Source organism: Sinocyclocheilus grahami, unplaced genomic scaffold (genome assembly GCF_001515645.1).
Source record: "Sinocyclocheilus grahami isolate Dianchi unplaced genomic scaffold, SAMN03320097.WGS_v1.1 scaffold143.1, whole genome shotgun sequence".
Classification (NCBI taxonomy): Eukaryota; Metazoa; Chordata; class Actinopteri; order Cypriniformes; family Cyprinidae; genus Sinocyclocheilus; species Sinocyclocheilus grahami.
In genome coordinates this window covers 945,659-970,234 of record NW_015505322.1, presented here as the reverse complement: position 1 = coordinate 970,234, position 24,576 = coordinate 945,659, and the positions used below count along the sequence as shown (strand labels likewise).

Sequence of the window (24,576 nt, the reverse complement as noted above, 5' to 3'; positions counted from 1 at the left end):
TGTGTGTAAGGGTAAATACACAGAAGCCCTTGTGTGTGTGTGTGTGTGTGTGTGTGTGTGTGTGTGTGTCTAGGCATATGTATGTAGCCAGGTAGCCTTAGCTCTGCCCACTGGACTGCAACTGGTTGGCTGATAAATTTGAAGTGTGACTTTTATTTTTGAAAACAATTTGCCTCAATAAGGTAAGAAAGTGCTTTGAGAAATATGTAAATAACTATATATATTCAATAAACACTGGAGAGATTCATGTTTCCGTAAAACACTCCTTGCAAAGTTCTGTCTCTGCACATGCATTACATATCACGCGTCAGACAAGAGGTCAAGAAGTTTTAAACTGTATGCTTTTGAGTTAGTTAATTTAAAGCAAATCTCACTTGGATTTTGTTGTTTCACTATATATATATATATATATATATATATATATGGTGACTGTGATTTCACCAAGTACAACATGTTCCTGGATCAACATTCCAATCAACCAATCAGAATTGAGGGATAACTTTTCAAGAAATGTCTGTTTTAGGCTTACGATCAGGGTTAGGTGCTTCTACACCCTTGTTAATCAGCTATCATTTCACACTGATTTTAGGAATAAATTATGGATAGGGTATATATATATATATATATATATACGGTATATATAGGGTTTAGGGTTAGGTAAGTTTCCTTACTGTTAGACTGTTTGTAGTGATCATGTTTTTAATTAAATACCTCCCTCTAGTGGACACAGGCTACACTAACATAAAAAAACTGGATATTACAACTATAAAATAAATCAGTGCATTAAGATCTAGCTGATTCTTCAGTGAGACTCTTGCTGGTATTGGCTATAAATATGGAGCGATTCTTCATGAACGCTGGTAACATGGGTTCCTGGCTTCACATGCACATTCTGGGGTTGCAGGGGGACCCTATCCTTTAGTTCAGATTAGAAGGGTTAGCATTAGGGACCCCCAGGGGAACCTCTTTAAGCTGGAAGAAGGGTAACTCCTGCAAGGTGGGAGTGGCACCTTAGAGGCGCCTTAGATAGTAACGAAAGTTTTTTTTTTTACTGTTTCCAAAAATAGACTCACCTCATCTACACTCTTCGTACTTCACATTATACATGTCACCAGTGGTGTGCACAGACCTACGGAGGGGCAGGGGAGAAGTGGCATGACGAGGCCATAATCGTGCGTCCCCCTCGGTAGAAATCGGGACTGAAAAGGCACTTTAGTGTTGGTGATTAAAGGGGCAGGGGCTCGAAATCCCCTGGAGGTGTACATAGTTAATTATTCTAACAACGTAACATTAGTGATTGGGAGTCGACTCTGAAAGTCTTTTCTTTTTGTAAGTCGTGCATTTATTATGTGTGACGTCACGAGGCACCATTTTGAAGGTATCATTGCATTGCAGTGAACTGAAAGTATATAGAGAGGTATGGTAAAGACCAATTAAATTGTCAAATTGGAGAAACAGAAGCACACCAAGTAGATACAATACCGAGATAATCTCAGCAAAGATTTCAGGAACCGTAACATATAAATTGTCATAGATTACCAACACTGATCCATACAAACTGACCGCAAATATTTGAGTGCTGCCCGCATTGTTGCCTCCAACCTCGTACTAGATATTACTGTCTTGCTTACGGTATATAAACGTATATTATTTACTTATACATGATGTTGTTCTTGTCTACCATTGATTTGCACACATAATTAGCACAATTGTGAGTAATTACGTCATGTGAGTCTCCATTTAAACATTACCCCGTTTGTTCAACATTTGGTTTCCGTGCTTCATTAGGCTGTCAAAGTGCTGATAAGGAGACAATCAAAAACACATTTTCATAAATGAAAATGCCATTGTACATACAGTGTTATTAATGCAACACTGGGTTAAAAATCAGTTTTAAAATGCATAACAGAAGATGTGACATGCATGCTAAACCATCAACATGTTGGTTTCTCAAGTTGACAGTGTAAGTACAAATAAGAAAGTTGAATAAAAAAAAGATTTTATGCTTCTGACAAAAGATTTCTGATGACCCTTTCTACATGGATTCTTAGATGTGCTAGATGATCTGTCAAATACTTAATAGTGTAATGGTTCTTGTAGATAGAAGACATTTAGCCACACATTTTTAGACTGAATGGTTTCTATGTGAAAATCTCAAAACAGTCCATTTTCACTGCTACTTTGTGCCTATCACAGTTGTCTAAAATAGTTTTGTGCAGGTGGATCCAATCTAAGGTACATAAGGTTAACAGAAGTATTTACTTGATTTGCCCATTTAGGTATTAGGGTCGGTACTAAGTGGACCTCGAGGGCCAGAGTTGAGAACCTCTGCAATAAACTTTATGATCATCATCACCAAAAAACTACCAGACATTGTGTACTCACTGAGTTTACGCCACAGCAGTCCATTTTCTTCTGGGTACACATAAATTACATTCAGGGGGGGAAAACGTTTTGCTCATCTGTGGAAAGTTTAAGTTCTCAGGAGATTCAAAGTCCTGCCGCCTCCGATTATTTTAATGGTGAGTCCAGACATTGTGTACTCACTGAGTTTACGCCACAGCAGTCCATTTTCTTCTGGGTACACATAAATTACATTCAGGGGGGAAAAACGTTTTGCTCATCTGCGCATGCGATCTCAAAATCAAATTTTGGCGGTAACAAGTGTAATCATGCTATCACGCAACTAAGTGTCTTCATGAGTGGAAAGTTTAAGTTCTCAGGAGATTCAAAGTCCTGCCGCCTCCGATTATTTTAATGGTGAGGAGTATTATTGTTGCTATGTATTGTTTTATATTATTATTGTGTTAGTGGTTAAGCTTTTGTGACTCATGTTTAGGACAGGCCCGGTTCTAGATCACTGAGGATGCTCTGGCCTTAATGCACAAGTATTTTCACAGCCTATATTTTTGAGAGTGAACTTTACAGCTTTCCAAACTCTGCAGTGTGTACGCGGTCCCTGGTGCTCATGGAGGCATGAAAAACAAAACTTTTATTCAGATTTTGAATTATGTATGGCATAGAAGTGCACACCCTTTATAACCACTAAAAGGCTCTCAGTTCATCGCGGGCTCATTAAGTTCCTCTATAATAAAAGAAGTTGACACTGGACAATAATCTGTGTATCATTCGATCATTCGTTTTTTGATTTAATATTGAAAGTAGAAAAATTAGAAAACGGCTCCTTTTTAGTTTTTTTCCAAAAAGTTTTTTACAACTGCAGCAGCGGAGGACTATTATTCTGCTGCATGATACTGCAGAAGAACTGATGATGGCGCGGTTTGATATTCGGCTGACCAATCAGCAGAAAGGGGCGTTTAATTCCCGCCCACATGTAGAAATCAAATATTCAAGCTGTTTATTAATTTTTCCACCCATGAACGAAAAACGAAAATTTAAGCTGAATTCCCGTTTTTCGGGAAAAAACGAAAAAGGAGCCCTTTTCTCGTTTTCTACTTTCAATATTAAATCAAAAACCGAATGATCGAATGATACACAGATTCACAATTAATCTCTAATTTCTATTCTTTGTTAAAATGGGATTGTTCGCGAGCACTGAAACAAAACTCCGGCGTTTTGAGTGGATTCAATACTTTGATTGGCCATTGCGTTCAAGAAATCAACAGAGATGTCTGTGATTGGCTACACTGCTCAGCGCTGCAAAGCACGATGTAGCAAAAAGCAAATAACTGGAGGGTTTGCCAGATGTGTTTCGCCATTACAGCTCTTTTCATTATATAGTTGCAGCTTATATGTAATATATATTTCTTTGTTTTTGTGACATTACCAAAGTAAATGAAGTAAATGATCACCTATTTCTGTCATAGTTTTTGATCCCAATGAAAAGTTTAGCTGCAAAAATTCTTAATAATATGTAAACGTATAATTTAGATAGTCCCACAGTTTGGCCATAAGGCAGTTATTGTATTCACAGTACCTCAAGATAGCGCTGTAACACTGCTCTCAATCTCAATCTCAATCACTGTAACAAATCTCTCCCTCTCTCAGTGAGCTGTCAGGATTGATCTTTCAGGAGCCAGAACACCGTCACTAGATAAAGAGTCTTCCTGCCTGTATAAGCACAGAATTATTCATATGGATCCAATTTTTGTTTTACTCACTATATTTGTGCTTCTGGGAAAACTCAAGCATTTTGTTTTTTCATTCAGATTTACTTTAAAGTCACATAATGTGTTCTGCTTCTGGAAGTAGTGAATGAATACTAACTGTACGACATGCATTACTGAAAATTCATTTCAGTCTTTCCCATGATACAGGAAACTTGTCTCCATAGAGAAGAGCTCAAAGGAAAAGTCTATTTGAAGTGCAGCGTCAACACACACATACACACAATGGACCTGTGGTATACTGTAACAAAGGGCTTTCTGAAAAGACTGCGCTAACACTGCACGGTCAGGTCTGTACACACTGATTCAGACCACTGTGTGAACAACAACACAGCTAGCTGGACTTGATAATAGTTTAGCAAGTGTGTTCAGAAAACCTAAATTTAATTCTGTCAGATATGGATGTGCATTCACACAAACACACACAGAACATACTGTATATAGCCATACACTGACTGATTATTAACCCATAATTCTTGTCCGATACTATCTCACTTTTTGTTAAATTTTTAGTTTTCCTTTCAAATATTCTCAAATCAAATCTTCCAATTTAAGAGGTCGACAGTATCTTTTCCCAACAAGTATTTTAATGACAAATATTTATAGCAATTATCAAATATTTAATGCTCCAAACTGAGTTGTAAGACAATTGTGTAGCTTCTGATTTTACGTTCCTCAAAATATTTACAATTGTTTGTTTTGCTGTTAATGACATTGCAGCTCTCATGAATAGCGCACTGACTTACAATTTAGATCATAATAAAAGCACCATGCCACATTCAGAAATATTTAAGGCAATACTAAACACAAGGGGGAGGGGGTTTAACAAAGTAACACTTTAGATCGTTTTCATAGTAGTTAATTAACAAGAGATTACAATATGACTGAATTATGTTTCAGAAAAACGTACAAAAGTCTAAACTGCAACACTTAATTTGTGCAAAATAACACCGCTTGTGGATGATCAGGGGTTTTATATACACAGACCAATGACGAGTTGTGTTCAAAAGGGGGTGTAGTCTGTATAATTACTACTACGCTCATAAATCAAGCTCATAGAAGTGTAATATAGACGTATATCACTGAAAGCAAACACAAATTAATTTTGCTAATATGAAATGCTCAAACACTAAAACAAGGAGGTATAAACAGCTTTGCATTGCACATAATTCCCATATCCCACGATCTCTGGCTTCTGGAAGTGCGTGTGACACTGCAAAAATATCAAGCAAATATATGATGTTTTTTTGTCCTGATGTTGAGAGATGGCAAACCTCAGTCCAGATCATCACGAACATCTGATCTAGAACTAATGATGTCATGGTTCCTGTGGAGCATTATGATGTCATTTAATGTGTTGATGAGGTGATGTGGTCGGCAATGGCATGGTAACCATATCCCAGGAGTTTAGAATTACCATACATTTCTTGGCAGGAAATCCAGAATCTTCTCATTTCAGCATCAAAGCTTGGTGTGATTTCAAGCCATTGGAACATTCCTCAATCTATTGGGTTTCAAACTGGAAAATTACTCTAATTGAGGAAAATTGCCTATTTTACAGGTTCAGACAGTAGCTGTCTCTTAATGGTATAAAGTATACAGTCACATAGATATGCTTTCATTATCACACTTGCAACAAAAAAAAAATTAATTCCACACTCACCATTGAGGTCTCTTCAACCTAGAAGTGCTTTCATTAGAAAAGACAGAAAGAAAGAAAGAAAGAAAAAGAATGAAGACCTGAAATAATGGCAATTTAAGACCTATTAACTCGCCACTATTTTGATGGGCACACACATTTTTTTTTAATTAGTGGGGGGTTTTTTTCAGTAAAAGTATCTAATCATCATTAAAACAAGATCAATTATAATAATAATAAACTGACAGCTCATTTTGTATTGTTTTAAGCATAAACCTCATACATTTGTATGCTTAAAACACAAAAAAATGTGCAATGATGTAAGAAAATAATTTAAGATAATTCTTTGAAATCAAGTCTTAATGTTATTTTTAAATGTTTTTTTTTCTCTCTTTAATTTATTAATTGGCTCTAAAAATTTTAAATCTAAATTTACATTTATTTTAAGAATGTTTAGATATTTTTACTGGACAACAACAATACCGGTTCGTTTTTTGTTTAGTTTTTTGCAGTATTTGCAAAGTTACAATTTTGTGACGACTATGTTTAATGACAGACAATACATAATTCTCTTTGCCATTTAAGACTAAGTGTTATGAAAATGTTTTAAACCATTATCTAAAACTAATCTATTTAGCTCTAAGTCTTCTTACTCTAAAAGTGTGCTGCTTTTTTCTGCCCGCATAGTCAGAATGTCTGTTACAGGTTGATTTTTCTGGGTCCTACTTGCCAATGACCTTCCTGATCCAGGGCACGAAGGCTGAGACTTTTGTGTAGACGCCGGGCGCGTCTTGCAGTCGACACGCGTGACCCCATGATGTGACCCCATATACAACCCAACTTCCGCTAGGTCTCTCGCACACCAACGGACCACCGCTATCTCCACGGCAACTGTCCACGCGGTGGTTGTCGTTGGAGGAGCCGGCGCACAGCATGCGACTGGTGAACTGGTCAGAATAGCGCTGCTCACACTGACGCTTGCTCAACATGGAAATCGAGGCCTGCTGGAGAGTTCTTGAATATGCACGACCTGCGACAAGAAAAAATCCAACAGGTCAGAACATCCTCCAGTCTTTTTATTTGAAGTCTGGAGTTAATCAGACTTAACTGTTCACTTATGCAATGGAGTGTGTAGTCGCTTTTCTGTCAGCATCATCACACACTTCATTCATCCCACTTTAGAATATTTACTGAGAGAAAACACAGGTGATTTAAAACACAACGTGACCATTAGAATGAAATCAACATGTCGCATGATAATCTGTAGATGCTTAAAACTGACATTATAATTGCACCCTGTATGGTTCCTTGATGACTTCCTCATGTTCTCTGATTACAGCGCTGTATGGCTGTTACTACTGTCATGTATGTCCTTTTTGATGAGACTAGACAGCTGGACAGATGTGGCCGTAGTCTTCTGTGTGTATATCCTTGTGAAAAAGAAATGTGCCTAATTGTACTGAATGTGTACTTCAAATCTAAGAAGTACAGGTAGCGATTTATTTTACAGTCCTGTTCTGCATGTACATACTATGTACTTATTATAGTAATTAGAATAACTGGGTAGTAACTAGGCATTAGCCCTGAACCTACCCCTAAACCTAATCTTAACCTATGTAGTTACCTTATATTATCCAGTTCTTTCTTAGGTAAGTACACTGTAAGTACATGTAAGTGCAAATACTGTCAAATAAAGTGCAACCATAGTATGTATATTGTTAAAAAAAACTGTACTTTCATATAATATAATACAAATAAAATAAAAGGCCATTTTAAGTGTACTTGGCGAACACTTTCATGACACTTTCTTAAGAGACTTAAGTACACTTTTAAGATGTACACATTTCAATAATGTCAAATTAAAGCTTTTACTTTTAAGTACATTTTAAATATTTATTTTTACATTTTTTTAATGCATTAAAATACACTGGTGCACACATCTAACTAAAGCACATGTAAAGTACTTAATTAAATTATATTTTTTATTATTATGTTATATAAAGTTAATATATGTAAATGTTCTAAATTGCAAATGTACAACTGCAAATTTATTTAAATACATGACGTTTCACTTACATGTATATTGTTTACCATAAAACTTATCTGTGCATTCAACAGTACACTTAAACCATATTTCAAAGAGAAAAGAATTATGAAACGACATATGAAGATGCACTACATAAGTGGATCAGAAAGCACAGATAATTCAAGTTCAGCTAATTACATTTAATATAAACTTAAACTATAATATAATTTTCTTTATCTGCAGTTAAGTGCCCAAAACATTACTTTCAGTGTACACTTGTGTACATTCTTTGAGAGTATATTATTTCTGTAATAAGACCTCTTTAAAAGTATGCTAAAGTGTACTACTTTTACACAAGGGTATATCTTATTTAGATTATAATAATGTTAAAATATGGCAATAAAAATGTTTATAGAATTATGTTTGTAAATACTGTATACGCAATTGACATTAGCTGCTAATATTTTTATTATCTCTCTCTCTCTCTCTCACTGGACATCTAGTTGAAGAAATGCACAAATGACATAATTTCACAGCTCCATAATCCCACAGAACACTAATGAAGATGTTAAAATGGCACTCACGCCATTTGCTCATACATAAACCAGTGCTTACAAACACCCTTAAGCAAATGCACAACCTTATTTGCAAATACGGCCAGAGATACAAATAATTACTAAATGTCTGAGATGGATGATGCCTGACTGTTGCAGAAAAACAGATGTTTTACAGAAAAAATTATCTACATGTTCAGCAAACAGAAAATCAGAAACGCAAAAGCTGTTTTATCTCGTATTAAGCAGTTTCCTACCAATGCTGACAAATGTTTAATCGTTTAAAAATGCCATACTTGTTGCCTAAATACAGATGTGTATTGTTCAGGTTCAAGTGAAATTTGTTTTTCCATTCAAAACAGTGAACTTTGCACTTTAAACAACTTTGTAATAACACATTAGTTATCCTTTGTTACGTCAGAACAAACACTTTGTTGTAAAATGAATAATTCAGAATCTAAATTCTGAATAGATGAGGTACGTGCAAGAACACACAAGATCTTAAAGGAATAGTTCATTGAAAAATGAACATTTTGTTTTCGACCCCACTGATTTTCATTTTATGGACGACAGCAGTTGGTACATTTTTTCAAAGTATCTTCTTATGTGTGCCACAAGGCCTTGTGTGGGGGAAAAGTGCACTTTTAATTGTATTCAATTTGATTAAATGTGCCCTTTCTAGTGTACTTCAAATCTTTAAAGACACTACCTGCAGATAATATAAGGATGAAATAAAAGCCCACTAAAGTGTACATGAAGATTACACTTTCATGACTGCTTCTAAACTCACTTAAGTACACAAAGGTGCACTTTGTAATAATGTCAAATTAAACATTCAATATTACATTTAAAGTAAATATTAAAATAGTATTTTAATATACTAAATTACAATTTCATCAATTTCAATTTTCCATAAAAGTTGCATTATTTAAAATATATTTTAGTTTACCATAAATGCTTGTTAGTACGTTCACTTTAACCATATTCAAAGACAACAGAAGTAATTATAAAATTACATGTAAAGATGTACTTTAGTGCTACATAAGTGAATCAAAAAAACACTCTAAAGTTCAGCTAATTGTATTTAATATAAATTAATTTAATGCATTTTCATATGCAATTAAGTGGTGTCCAAAAACATTACATGCAGTTTGCACTTATTGGGCCTCATTCATCAAACACGAGCAGAACTCATTTTTGTGTAAATCGTTCGTAAAGCCGTTCTGACGTAAACTTTCGAATTCATGAAAATGTTCGTATTTTCAAAATGTTAGTTGATACGAAAGAAATGTACACCTGCTCCCTACCACGTGTAAATGGTGGGTAAAACGTTCTGTTCTTTTTGGCAAACTGATGACACTGAATTTTGATGCACTGCCATAATAATTACAAGTTAATTTGCCCTTGCCCTCTTTTTTATTTTTAAATTTTTAATTAATTACTTATTTTTTTGCAGCTAACTTGATCATTGTAAAACGCAGCGCTCGTCACGGACACTATTTACCCAGCCGTAAATAGAGGAGGGGCGGGACAAATACCTAACCATCCTACTTGTACAACGACTGCCTACAACGATGGAGAAGTCAATATTACTGGTTACTGCTTTATTATATTTAGTAAAATTCTTAAAAATGAGATACTAGTAGGCTAATACGTTGCCGCCGTTAATATTCCATACCATAGCAACTAAAGCGTCCCAGCTGGAAAAACACTGCCACCAAAGCGTTCTCAAGCGCCACCAGCTGGTCGTTTTAAGAAGAGTGCCTGACATTTTTTCAGCTGGCTAAAAACTCTTTGGTGGTCACTCATTATTTAATATTTATTGTTAGGCATATGGCCTAGTCTTTTTTGCATTTATGCAATATACTGGAGTCAAGCCTGAGAAAGTAGACCAGAATATACCACTGCGTTCCTGAACACGCAATTTGCGTAGCTGTCATTTATAGGTGGGGATTATGCTAATTGTGAATGAGCGTGCACGAGTGCCCTATTACGAATGATTGGAATTCATTAACATACAAATGTTTAACTATCAAATCGGACATTTACGAAGAGTTTGTGAATCCGGAGGAGTTTTCGGGAAGGTCTGTTTTACGCGCAAATTACTCCGAATTTACTCATATATTTACGCAAGTTTCATGAATGAGGCCCATTGTGAGTATATTCTTTTAATGTATATTATTTCTGTAATTAGCACTTTTTTTTTAAATTATGCTGAATTATGCTGATGCTCATTTTCGTGAGCACTTATAAATAAGGGCAATTCCCACTGAATTGTTTTTCTTTACACTTCTGCTTTTGTACTACTTTTGAAATTCAGTACTGCTGAAACTGATCGTGCTTTTCCTCATTTGTACATCTATTGGGTAAAAGCATCTGTTAAAGGGGTCATCGGATGCCCATTTTCCACAAGTTGATATGATTCTTTAGGGTCTTAATGGAAAGTCTGTAACATAGTTTGGTTAAAATTTCTCAATGGTAGTGTAAAAAACACTTTTTACCCTGTCAAAAACAGCTCTTTTCAGAGCGCGCAGTTTTGTAGCATTTTCCTTTAAATGTTAATGAGCTATGCTGACCCCGCCCCTCGCTTCCGAGCCGCTCTCTGAGGGACTGTTTACTTTAGCTGCATTCATCGTGAAACTTGCTAATTAGCACATTATTAGGAAAGGCAATTTGCAAAGATTCTTTAAAAAACCTTATACTCACTTCTTCTGTAGATGAGGCTGGATCATGAATAATTCACGCGAACATAGATGCATTTATGTAGATCGGGGGCGCATTCCCTTCAGAAACAATGTAATCCACTGCGAGTTCAGCGGCTCAGATGTCGGGAGTAAATGACGACTGCTATGTTCATTATTACACCCATCAACAGAACTCCTCAATCGCTTAGGAGTCATTCTTGTCTACATCTGCTCCGGCGGTGAAAGAATGGCGGACAGCTCACTCAGGGCGGGTCTAAGGTAAGACGCCAGTTCAATCTGTGCTGAAATGCTACTGTCAATCAAACTATTGTGGGAGGGGCCTGTTTTTGTGATGTCACACAGACAGGCATCTGAGATCGGCTCGATTTGAGAAAGGGGTAAAGATTTGAGTAGATGATAAAAATCCACCCAGTGTTTCTTTTTAATTACAGGGTGGCTGTGTACACACACTGCCAACACACATTTCAGTTCAAGCAACTTGTAAAAGTGCATGTAGCATCCTATGACCCCTTTAAATTATTAAACTGAAAATGTCATCACACCATTTGACCAAAATCTTTAAATGGCATGTCCTATTTGCCTGTCTGTGGGTGAGAGTGACGCAGTGAGAGAGTGATTGTTTCAGACAGAACACAGAACGAAGGTTCTGATATCTTACAGTGTGATTTATCACTGTCAGTTCTGCTTTCACACTGTCTGATCACATCTTATGCCTGTCAGCCTGCGCTATTCAGTGGAGCCAAAAACACCATTTCACACACCGCTTCAGTTCTTGCTCTAAATATGCTCAAAGCATCCTTCATTTCAAGAATGACCGGCAGTCTTAAATTGTAAACGGTCTTAAATAGTTTCTTTAGTTTTAAAGAAGTGTGTGTGTGTGTGTGTGTGTTTCATGGCATCTCTAACCTGTGTCTCCCCAGCCTGTGATGTAGCAGTTGGCAATGCCCTTTGGCACTCTTTCCCTCCGCATTGGCAGGCAGGCGGGCAGCACGGAGCGGCTCAGTGTGACGCAGTGGCCCGTGACACCCCGGTGAGCTCTGTGGCCAGACACGCGCACCAGTGCCAGGTCGTAGTCATTGCTGTCAGCGCGGTAGCGCGGGTGAAGGACGATCTTCTCCACGCCATACTCTTCCTCATACTCCTCAGGAACCAAAGAGTGATAATCACCCACACGAACCTTATACAGCCCAGTGCTGTTACCGTACCTAAGAAAGAGCACATACCAGACCCATAACTAAACCTCAGGCTAGTGACTGTCAGGTATATTGGTAAGACCTCACTAACTGCCCAATAACCATGACTAGTTTTTAACAGATGGTGATTAACAGAACTGTTTGATTAACTAGGTGATTAACAGAACTGTTTTTATGCACAATATATTGTTACCATATTTGTTATCAACTGATATTAAGAGGTTATTTTTTATTTAAGGTGGATACTGGATATACACTAAAAAGTTTGTGGTCGTAAGATTTAAAAAAGAAAAAGAAAAAGAAAAAAAATTAATACTGTTATTCAGCAAGAATGCATTAAATTCATCAAAAGTGACAAGCATTTGCCATTTTCTATTTCAAATAAATGCTTTTCTTTTTAACTTTCTATTCAACGACTCTTAAGAAAATGTATTACAGTTTCTACAAAAAATATTAACCAGAAGAAAAGTTTCTTTAGCACCAAATCAGTATATTTGAATGATTTCTAATGTATCATGTGACACTGAAGACTAATATTAATGCAGAAAATTCAGCCTTTCCACCACAGGAATATATATACAGTGGGTACGGAAAGTATTCAGACCCCCTTAAATTTGTCACTCTTTGTTATATTGCAGCCATTTGCTAAAATCATTTAAGTTAATTTTTTTTCCTCAGTAATGTACACACAGCACCCCATATTGACAGACATTTTTGCAGATTTATTAAAAAAGAAAAACTGAAATATCACATGGTCCTAAGTATTCAGACCTTTGCTGTGACACTCATATATTTAACTCAGGTGCTGTCCATTTCTTCTGATCATCCTTGAGATGGTTCTACACCTTCATTTGAGTCCAGCTGTGTTTGATTATACTGATTGGACTTGATTAGGAAAGCCACACACCTGTCTATATAAGACCTTACAGCTCACAGTGCATGTCAGAGCACGAATCTCGTGGATTACAATTTGCAACTAGACGGATGTACGGTTACTTCCTCTACAGTCAAAAATCTGGGTGTTATATTAGATAGCAACTTGTCTTTTGAAAATCATATTTCCCATGTTACAAAAACAGCATTCTTCCATCTTAGAAACATTGCCAAGTTACGAAACATGATACCTGTTTCTGATGCAGAAAAGCTAGTTCATGCATTCATGACCTCTAGACTGGACTATTGTAATGCACTGCTAGGTGGTTGTCCTGCATCTTCAATAAACAAGCTACAGGTAGTCCAAAATGCAGCGGCTAGAGTCCTTACCAGGTCAAGAAAATATGATCATATTACGCCAATTTTACAGTCTCTGCACTGGCTACCTATTAAGTTCCGTATCAGTTACAAAATATTATTACTTGCCTATAAGGCCCTTAATGGGTTAGCTCCTGTGTACCTAACTAGTCTTCTACCACGCTACAATCCATCACGCTCCCTAAGATCGCAAAATTCTGGACTTTTGGTAGTACCTAGGATATCAAAGTCAACTAAAGGAGGTAGAGCTTTTTCGCATTTGGCTCCTAAACTCTGGAATAGCCTTCCTGATAACGTTCGGGGTTCAGGCACTCTCTCTCTGTTTAAATCTAGATTAAAGACACATCTCTTCGGCCAAGCATTCAAATAATGCATCTCATAATCTCGTACTGCAGTTACAGTGGGTACGGAAAGTATTCAGACCCCTTTAAATTTTTCACTCTTTGTTATATTGTAGCCATTTGCTAAAATCATTTAAGTTTATTTTTTTTCCTCATTAATGTACACACAGCACCCCATATTGACAGAAAACCACAGAATTGTTGACATTTTTGCAGGTTTATTAAAAAAGAAAAACTGAAATATCACATGGTCCTAAGTATTCAGACCTTTGCTGTGACACTCATATATTTAACTCAGGTGCTGTCCATTTCTTCTGATCATCCTTGAGATGGTTCTACACCTTCATTTGAGTCCAGCTGTGTTTGATAATACTGATTGGACTTGATTAGGAAAGCCACACACCTGTCTATATAAGACCTTACAGCTCACAGTGCATGTCAGAGCAAATTAGAATCATGAGGTCAAAGGAACTGCCTGAAGAGCTCAGAGACAGAATTGTGGCAAGGCACAGATCTGGCCAAGGTTACAAAAAAATTTCTGCTGCACTTAAGGTTCCTAAGAGCACAGTGGCCTCCATAATCCTTAAATGGAAGACGTTTGGGATGACCAGAACCCTTCCTAGAGCTGGCCGTCCGGCCAAACTGAGCTATCGGGGGAGAAGAGCCTTGGTGAGAGAGGTAAAGAAGAACCCAAAGATCACTGTGGCTGAGCTCCAGAGATGCAGTCGGGAGATGGGAGAAAGTTGTAGAACGTCAACCATCATTGCAGCCCTCCACCAGGTCTCCTCAGTGCAAGACACATGAAAAAACACCTGAAGGACTCCAAGATGGTGAGAAATAAGATTCTCTGGTCGGATGAGACCAAGATAGAACTTTTTGGCCTTAATTCTAAGCGGTATGCGTGGAGAAAACCAGGCACTGCTCATCACCTGTCCAATACAGTCCCAACAGTGAAGCATGGTGGTGGCAGCATCATGCTGTGGGGGTGTTTTTCAGCTGCAGGGACAAGACGACTGGTTGCAATCGAGGGAAAGATGAATGCGGCCAAGTACAGGGATATCCTAGACGAAAAAACCTTCTCCAGAGTGCTCAGGACCTCAGACTGGGCCAAAGGTTTACCTTCCAACAAGACAATGACCATAAGCACACAGCTAAAATAACGAAGGAATGGCTTCACAACAACTCTGTGACTGTTCTTGAATAGCCCAGCCAGAGCCCTGACTTAAACCCAATTGAGCATCTCTGGAGAGACCTAAAAATGGCTGTCCACCAACATTTACCATCCAACCTGACAGAACTGGAGAGGATCTGCAAGGAGGAATGCCAGAGGATCCCCAAATCCAGGTGTGAAAAACTTGTTGCATCTTTCCCAAAAAAACTCATGGCTGTATTAGATCAAAAGGATGCTTCTACTAAATACTGAGCAAAGGGTCTGAATACTTAAGACCATGTGATAGTTCAGTTTTTCTTTTTTAATAAATCTGCAAAAATGTCAACAATGCTGTGTTTTTCTGTCAATATGGGGTGCTGTGTGTACATTAATGAGGAAAAAAAATGAACTTAAATGATTTTAGCAAATGGCTGCAATATAACAAAGAGTGAAAAATTTAAGGGGGTCTGGATACTTTCTGTACCCACTGTATATAATTTCAAAATATATTGAAATAGAAAACAATTATTTTAAATTGTTGTAATATTTCACAATATATTTTACTGCATTGTTTTTTTTCATAAATGCAACTTTGCTGAGCATATAAAACTGGAAAAGCATTTGAAAATCTTATGGACCCCCAACTTTTGAACTGTAGTGTATATCAGACAATAATAGATATTTGTGCAAGCTTATTCACTATTTGAGTTTTATCTAGATTTGATCTATTTTATCTAGATTACCTTTGCCATCATCTAACGCTCACTTAAAGTTAAAAACATTAATAACACTGTTTAATGTATTTTTCAAATCTTAAAATGAGTATCTGTTTTCAAACTGTGAATTTTGTAACTGTGACAATTGTGAAAATTCACTTGTAGCATTTAAAATGACTGATTTTGGGGTTTAGTGTTTTAATTTTCATTTAAGCAAAATAGCATAGGCCATTAACATTGTAATAAAGCAATAAAATAAACGAGAGAGAGGGCATACAAACAGAACACATTCAGCAAGACTGAATGCAACTGAACCAAACACAGTGAATTTATTTTCAGACATGGATAAGGGACACAGCACAGCAGCGTAACACATTATCAGAAGATGATTTATGACTTCTCGATATGCCACTCACAAACGCCCTCACATGACAAATCAGGTCCCTTCCTCAGGAAGTTCATGTCAGCCTATCTTATGGACCCAAAGCCGAACCATGTGCACTCACACACACAAACACACGCTTACAAAAGCACACTCACAGTCAGTTGGTGACAACAGATATACAGGAAGTTTTCTTTCTTCATAAACCCAACACCATGACATCACACCCACAAAGGTCTTCGCATGAAAGGGAAAGTCTCCAGTGCTTGCCCGTCTTTAATACTGTAAGCTTTCTTTACTGGTGAGACTGACACATCTCTTCAAAGAAAGTTTTCAAACTAGGGTCTGAAGACCCCAAAGGAGCTACAAGAGGACCAATAGAAACATTAAAGGGGTCATATGATGCTATTTTAAAGATCATTATTTTGTGTATTTGGTGTAACAGAATATGTTGACATGCTTTAATGTTCAAAAAACACATTATTTTTCAAATACTTTGAAATAGTTTTACCATCAGTTCAAGTCCGAAAGGGCAAGAGTCTCGTGACAGACACAGTGATGATGCAGTACACAAGCCGTGGTTAAGACAGCTGACGTGCTATGATTTCTGACAGACAGTTCACTCTCCTGTGATGTGATTTAAAACAAAAATTTATTTTTTGTTATAAATAAATCTTAACCAATGATTCCTAATTTCATCTACTTCCGGAAGGCCAAATAAAGTGCTTTTGCTTTCGCACTGAAACACACAGCGTCTCCCTGACATGCTGCTTCAACACTAACTGCGGTTACTGAAACCATGCCTTCTTTCTTTGCGTGAACATTTGGGCGGCATTATGCTAATATTTCCACATAGTGAGGTAGATATGTGGGGGCGTGTTAGAACGAGGCGTTTTAGGTAGGCGTGGCTGACTCTTAACTTTTATAAGGAATATCTCTTTGGATTTGAGACTTTAGTCTTTGCAACTTTACAGATCTTGTTTATGCACCAAGAGCTTGTAACACTCCAAAGAGAAAGGAAAACTTGAAATCGCATCATATGACCCCTTTAAAAAAGGGGGGGGGGGATTAAAGTATACTGTATATTATCATATAATAAATTACATAAATTATATAATAAATTTCATATAAATAATATATATTTAAATATATAAATAAATAAAAGTACAAAAAATTATATAAAAGATAAGAAAATCATGTGACATTCACATTTAAATTTGATTGACAGCTGATTTTATTTTTCTCATTATTTTTCTTAATTTTTTATACATATAACAGTATTCTAATGATGTGTGCAATGTCTGCTAATTTAATAGTACATAAATATTTTCTAAATATTTTGAAAAATACTGAAATATTTAATACAATATTTTTTTATTTTTTTTTTTGCGTACAAATGTTTCTTTATAACCATGAAAATATGCACAAATATACTGTAGATGACCATATTTTAATAAGGGGGTCCCTTGTAATAGGATTCTTCTATTTGGTTTGTTTTTTTGTTTTTTTTTAAGTTTGAAAACCCCTGTCATAGAATACTATATATACTGTGAGCGACTTTGTGTGTGTGTGTGTGTGTGTGTGTGCCCTCCTGTCTGCTTGTTAGTGATTGAAAACATTGCTGTGTAATGGAAATATGTATGTTGTGCCAGAGAGAGAGACCACAGTGTCCCGTTACACAGTCAGGTCTTTTCTGGAAATGGATCTGCCCTGTCCGGAATGACACTCTTGGTCTGGCAGCAGGATCAGCAGCACATTCCCAAAGCCTCATTCTGGAAAGAGCAGTTCTGAGCCTGACACTGTATATATTACACTTCTAAGACTCACAATCAACTTTAATCCTTACTGTAGTACTGATCTGAATGAGGTTATTAAAAGGTTATTCCGTCTGAGACACGGCCAAGCAGGCAGTGCTCCGACATGCTGCACTTGAACCCAACTTTGAATCTGGATCATCTTCCAATAACTACCACCACCCATTCTCCTAGAGTTAGCGGTTACCTCTCCACCATCTTATGACCAGTAGTCTATTATAAAATGTATTTTATATTGATAATGATAATGAATCAGTTATTAATAATTTACAATTATGAGTTTATTTGATAAAAAATACAGTAAAAACACCGCAATATTGCTTAATATTCTTACTATTTAAAATAACTGTTTTGTATTTTAAAATGTGATGCAAAGCTGAATTTTCAGCATCATTACTCCAGTCTTCAGTGTCTCAAGATCCTTCAGAAATCATTCTAATATGCTGATTTGCTGCTCAAGAAACATTTCTCATTATAAAGTTGAAAACAACTGCATTTATTTTAAATAAAAATCTTTTGTAACATTATGTCTTTACTTTTGATCCCTTTAATGGATCCTTGCTATATTATTTTCTATTAAAAAAATCTTACTGACCCCAAACTAAAGTGGTGACCTGCGATTTCCACCTGATTTAACCTATAAAATGTATTGGTGTAAATTTATGTATTTAGGTTTATACAGCAATCTTAAATAAAAAAATTTGAGCAGTTAACTGAGATGTTAGTTTTTAGGTTACCTTTTTTTTCAGTGTGCATTCATATATTCTAAAACTTTTCATGACTTTCCTTTTTTTTTCCTTTTAAAGTTTGTAGTTCAACTAATGACTATTTTAGGCCTAGAAATTAACATTTTAAATGTTAAACTTATAACAGCATTACTAAATTATTCGTTTTTTTAAAGATTGACTCACCTGATTTAACCTATAAAATGTATTGGTGTAAATTTATGTATTTAGGTTTATACAGCAATCTTAAATAAAAAAATTTGAGCAGTTAACTGAGATGTTAGTTTTTAGGTTACCTTTTTTTTCAGTGTGCATTCATATATTCTAAAACTTTTCATGACTTTCCTTTTTTTTTCCTTTTAAAGTTTGTAGTTCAACTAATGACTATTTTAGGCCTAGAAATTAAAATTTTAAATGTTAAACTTATAACAGCATTACTAAATTATTCGTTTTTTTAAAGATTGACTTAAATGAGCATTCTTAATCTGACATCAAATGGAATTTAAAATTAGCTTTCACAATGAAATATCTAATTTCAGCTGATACGAAAATAAAAAAAATCTCTTTAACTGGCCGATAACCGATAAAGTAGTTCAGTACTCTATGAATCGGTAGCTCACCACACATTTGCTGACTTGTCAAGCTGGATCTGTTGACAGCTCTCAAACTCTTCCGTTGTACATTATGGCAGTTCCGTCATTAGGGCTGACTTTAGCGTATTGCTTTCCAAATCCTTTAATACCACGCCGGTTGTAACCCCAGAGTTGAATTAATGTTGGCCAACAACTGGGCACACAGCATAAAAATAGTTTAGCGCTAATGTGTGTGTGTGTGTGTATGTGTGTGTGTGTGTGTGTGTGTGTGTGAGAGTGTTTGTACATGCTATTTTTGCACAAATGTCATGTAACCCTCCGTAAACTCGGAAGTGAGAGACTAACTTTAGTCCTCTTGAGCTAAATGATCTCAAATGATTTAAAACAACTGTTATGCTGTTCTGCATGCTATTAATTGCAAATTGAAAAAGTGAGTGTATGTGTCTGAGGAATAAGAGGGAGGGGGCCACAAAGCTATCTAGATTTATAGCTGTGTGGTGTGTGTGTGAATGTGAAGGAGAACATGTAACTAGAGGAAACTTTAGCAGTAGTCTGATGTCATGGATCATATTTTGAAGGCTCAGTGCTTGGACTGGTTGATAAAAAACAGATTCAATCTTACTTAAAACGCTTGCACTGCCAAAATCTCTACTAAGACCCTATTTTTTAAATGCAACCCTAAATGGTTTAGGAAACTGCCACTAACATACATTTTTCACAGTAATGTGGAAGTGCAGCACAGGTCTGAACTGAAGAGAGATCATTTACCAGACTGGTACTTATGGGAAGCAGGAAGTGTTTGTGTGGACATGTTTTTATTGCTTTTCCTCTGGCCTACTATTATTATTCTTCCTTAATGTGAACAGCTATAACATTTTATCCCTCTGGTGAAAACTCATCAAACGATGCATGAAGGGTCTGTGGCTAACTGCATGTAGTGTACTTTTGGGATGGATGGGATGTACCGTTGCCTAGCAACAGGCGCTCAAGTTTACAATATTCAAAACATCAGCCCTGCAGCCCTGTTTGAGCTTGAGACTTAAGATTTCTCTTGAGAGTTTGTCCTTATCCATAATATCTGACTTTATTTCTTTATTTTAAATTATTACTTTGGGAATTTAGCTCCCGTGGATCTACAAATGTGAGATTTCAATGCAAGTCCATAGACAGTTAAATGTGGGCTATCTTTTCTACAAATACTTTAAGCAAATGACTTAGTTTGCCCAGAGTGCTCCAAAATCTAAAACAAGACTCCCGAAGAAGGCAATCCACATTTGTGTAATTTTTAGGAAAAGAGAGATGTTTGCAAATATTTGGCATAGCAGTGGTAAAAATGATGTAGATGAAGTCAACCACACAACTGACTTCCATTTGTTCCAAACCTGTATGAGTTATGTTGAACATAAAAGAAGATATTTTGAAGAAGGTGGGTAGCCAAACAGTTGATGGTCCTCACTGACTTCCATAGTAGGGGAAAAAATACTGTGGAAGTCAATGAGGACCAGAAACTGTTTGAAATTCAAACAAGTTTGGAATAACTTGAGGGTGAGTAAATGATGACAGAATTTTCATTTCGTTTGGGTAAACTTTCCCTTTAAGCTTTACATTACATTTTAATTGTAACTAAATTGTAATAAATTTTAACATATTGAGAGACAAAATGAAACATTTAGCTGAAATTTAGCTTTTACTGTAACTCGAGCTGTTTGAGGTTATCTTGATATTATAAATTATATATGGCATATTGTTATTCTTCTCACAAAATGTACCTTGTAGAATTGGTGGAGCCCCTGCAGTACTGAGTTAAAAAGAGTTAACTGATAAATTGTTCAACAGAGTGTCATCAGAGGAAACTAAGTAAAACATGAAATTTTACAGTGATTTTACATCTACTTCATTGCAACAGCTTCCTACACAATCTGGATTCTGTTAATTGTTCCTCGCTCTTATATTTTGTATTATTGTATTATCGCTTTTGACATTTTATTTGAAACAGGAACAGGTTATTACTGGTTGGAAATTAGTTTTCAGAAAGAAAACAAATATTTTGTTATGTTTATTACATAATTATGTAATTTTGCTTCAAGTATATTTATTTAAACATTGTTTTAAGGATGCTTAGACATAAACTGTATTAATTCATTTTATTATATTAATAATATTATAAATTAATGTATTTATAAAAAATTATTTAAAAAAATTAAAAGTAAGATCAGAAATTAATTCATAAAAAATTTTCTCTTTTTTTGCAATGTAACAGATTATGTCAGGGGAAATGTGCAACAACCAGTGCTGTACAGCTGACAACATGTTTTATTACAACCTGATCTTTTTGTATTTTAACAGAAAGGTGATTCCTTATATACAGTATCTTTACTGAATGGAGAACATTTTGGTTTGCTTGCTCTGCCTCTCTTACTGAATTTGAATTATTATTTAATTATGTTTGTTTTGCAGCTGGAATGATTAAGAGTGTTTATTTGCAAGTCACACATGATTACATAACTAGACACAGGATACAGAGGAAGTGTGGGACAATTAGAAATATGTTTTGTTTGTATTTCAGGCTATTTTGTGTTATCTAGCTCTGTGAGTCACAGTGGAAAACTGGAAACACAACAAAGAAGTGTGTGTATATGTTTGTGTGTGTGGGTAGGTGGGTGGACTTTATTTAAGCCTTGCAGATGTGATAGAGAATGAAGATGTACCTGTCCATATTTATGTTTGTGTGTACCTCTTAAAGCAGTGAGCAGAGGTCAGGATCCAGCAGCTGCTGATCAAAGTGGCTCCACATAACAAGCGTCCATCTGCCTGAGACCCTCGCAAGCGCACAGCTGCCTGCCACGGCCAGCCCCCACTAGACACACACACACACACAATCAATTTGCTCTGCACATTCATTTTCTCATTCCAACCACATATACAATTCATCTGAAGTGTCGTTTGTTATGTCAAAAATGTTTGTATACATTTTGACCCTCTCTGCTTACCGTAGCGAGTTCTCCCCGCCTATTATTCTCTTCTGACGGGTATGAGAGGGTCTTATACCACACATGGAGCCCACTGCCTCTGCAACATAATACAAACACGTATTTCTATAAACCATGCGTGAGGGAATCTCACGAAATCTGTTAGGAACACCAGCCTTGGTCTTATTTCACAGAAAATCAAAACAAGTTCATAAAAATTAGGGCTGTAGCTAACGGTTATTTTAGTAATCGAGTATTCTACAGATTATTCTATCGATTAATCGAGTAATCGGGTAAGAAGTAATTTTTTTATTAAAGAGCAATCCTAAATATACAAGAGATAATAAGATAGATCTCTTAAAATAAACAACTAATTTGTTTTCTTTTTAGAAAAATTTACATTTGTATTGCTGAAATTGCATAATAACAGTGAAAACTAAACATTTAATTTCATTGCCAAATTACATTCAAAATGCTCATTCATTCAGAAACGAATCACCGCTGTGTTGCTAGGAGACACACAAAGGTTCTGTGTGTAATAATTTTGTTGGCATAAAACACAATATTAAGTTCTCAATTATTGAACTGTTGTATAAAATTCATTATCACATTTGTACTCGTGCTATTTGGGACAAAAAAGCACTCGTGTGAAATTGCACTTGTTGCTCGTGTGATATTGCTGAACTATTTCATATGATATAAATATGAAACAAAACCTCATACAAGAGCATTTTTTCTCCCAATCTCTTGAATTTTAGGGGCATATAACTGCATTCTATGCGCTACATCACACAGTGAGTTGTTGTCTGCATGTTCGTCACCAAACAAATGTATGAAATGAGTTATTATGGTCTGGGGCGGGATCTTTAATTCCGTTAACAATTTTAAGGCGTTATTTTTTCCATAATTAATTCATTAATAATATTAATATGTATACCAAGATATTAATTATGTATGAAAATGCATGCACAATATAATTTATTATTTTCTCTTTCATTTTGGGGTGAAATGAGACATTCATCTGTGGATCTATGAGAGTTCAGAGACTGTTCATCTATGTTTGTGTCCAGATGTGCTTGATGGACCTAAGAATATAGTCTAGTGTTACATATAACAACACAAAAAACATTGTGTGTTTGTGTGTGTAGCTTATGTGTCTTTTGAGTTTAATGGAGAAAGCAGGCCGGATTAACTTGCATTAGAGTTATTAGATTGATAAGAATAGCATAAGTGAACCCTAAGTGATCATGAGATGGAGAGCTAAACCACATCCTTTAGAGCACACATAACACACACTCCATTTCAGCACATACAAGAGATCTGCTCAGGTGATAGTTTCCATCTTTCATTCTTCTTTCAGGTGGTTTCAAGTATTTTTACAGGTGTGAGGATCCCTAAATCTATCCTTCAAAACCACTGTCCAAGAGCCTCATCTATAAACCATAGCTAAAATTCATGTCAACGTTCAGATTTATAAAAACGGTCTTTGACTTGGAAAAGTGCTTTTCCAGGTTCTAAGCAGGCGTACACACTTTTTGGAGTCAGAGTACTGCAGTTAATTGGAAATCTAAGCAATTCTTGCCACTAGCCATTCTCAAGTAAAGGATTTGGATGTTGACTGGTGCACTTTTATATGCTAATGACATTAATTAGGAGGCATTTACAAGGCAGAGATCTGGGAACAATTTCAAGATCATTCGCGATTTATAGATTTCACATTTGGAAGAGAGGTGTACACGTTTTTTGGCGTATGTTCATTTCTCTGAATCACACATACACACATTTGAGAAAAGATGCTTTTAGATCAAATGTAGGACGGTTTCTACACAACACTGTATAAATGAGGCCCTAAGAATGTCTATTTTACAGACCATCAATTACAGTTAAGTTAGTGAATTAGATCATGTTCATTTAATTGCAGTTCTTTCAATGTGCCTTTAAAGGAACATGCCACTATTTTTGAAAATAGGCTCATTTTCCAACTCCCCTAGAGTTAAACAGTTGAGTTTTACCGTTTTCGAATCCATTCAGCCGATCTCCGGGTCTGGCGGTAGCACTTTTAGCTGTAGCTTAGCATAGATCATTGAATCTGATTAGACCGTTAGCATCTTGCTCGAAAATGACCAAAGAGTTTCGATATTTTTCCTATTTAAAACTTGACTCTTCTGTAGTTACATCATGTAATAAGACTGACGGAAAATTAAAAGTTGTGATTTTCTAGGCCGATATGACTAGGAACTATACTCTCATTCTGGCGTAATAATCAAGGAACTTTGCTGCCGTACCATGGGTGCAGCAGGCGCAATGATATTACGCAGCGCCTGAAAACTGTCCCTAGCACGCTACCTGTGCAATCAGGTGGTCACGTTGGATATGTTGACGGAAGTTAGC

The 24,576-nt window shown here is 36.1% G+C and overlaps 1 protein-coding gene across 1 annotated transcript in view; it reads right to left on the bottom strand.

The window, feature by feature from the left end:
• Positions 1-4,928: 4,928 nt before the first annotated feature.
• LOC107591549 (neurotrypsin-like) overlaps positions 4,929-24,576 on the bottom strand; it is a 61,606-nt gene continuing 41,958 nt past the window's right edge. Inside the window, exons 12-14 of the mRNA XM_016280734.1 lie at positions 11,958-12,256; positions 6,420-6,796; positions 4,929-5,817 (exon numbers count right to left, since the gene is read on the bottom strand). Coding sequence (XP_016136220.1) covers positions 6,489-6,796; positions 11,958-12,256 — 607 coding nt within the window. The 3' untranslated portion in view covers positions 4,929-5,817; positions 6,420-6,488. The remainder of the gene's footprint in view (positions 5,818-6,419; positions 6,797-11,957; positions 12,257-24,576) is intronic.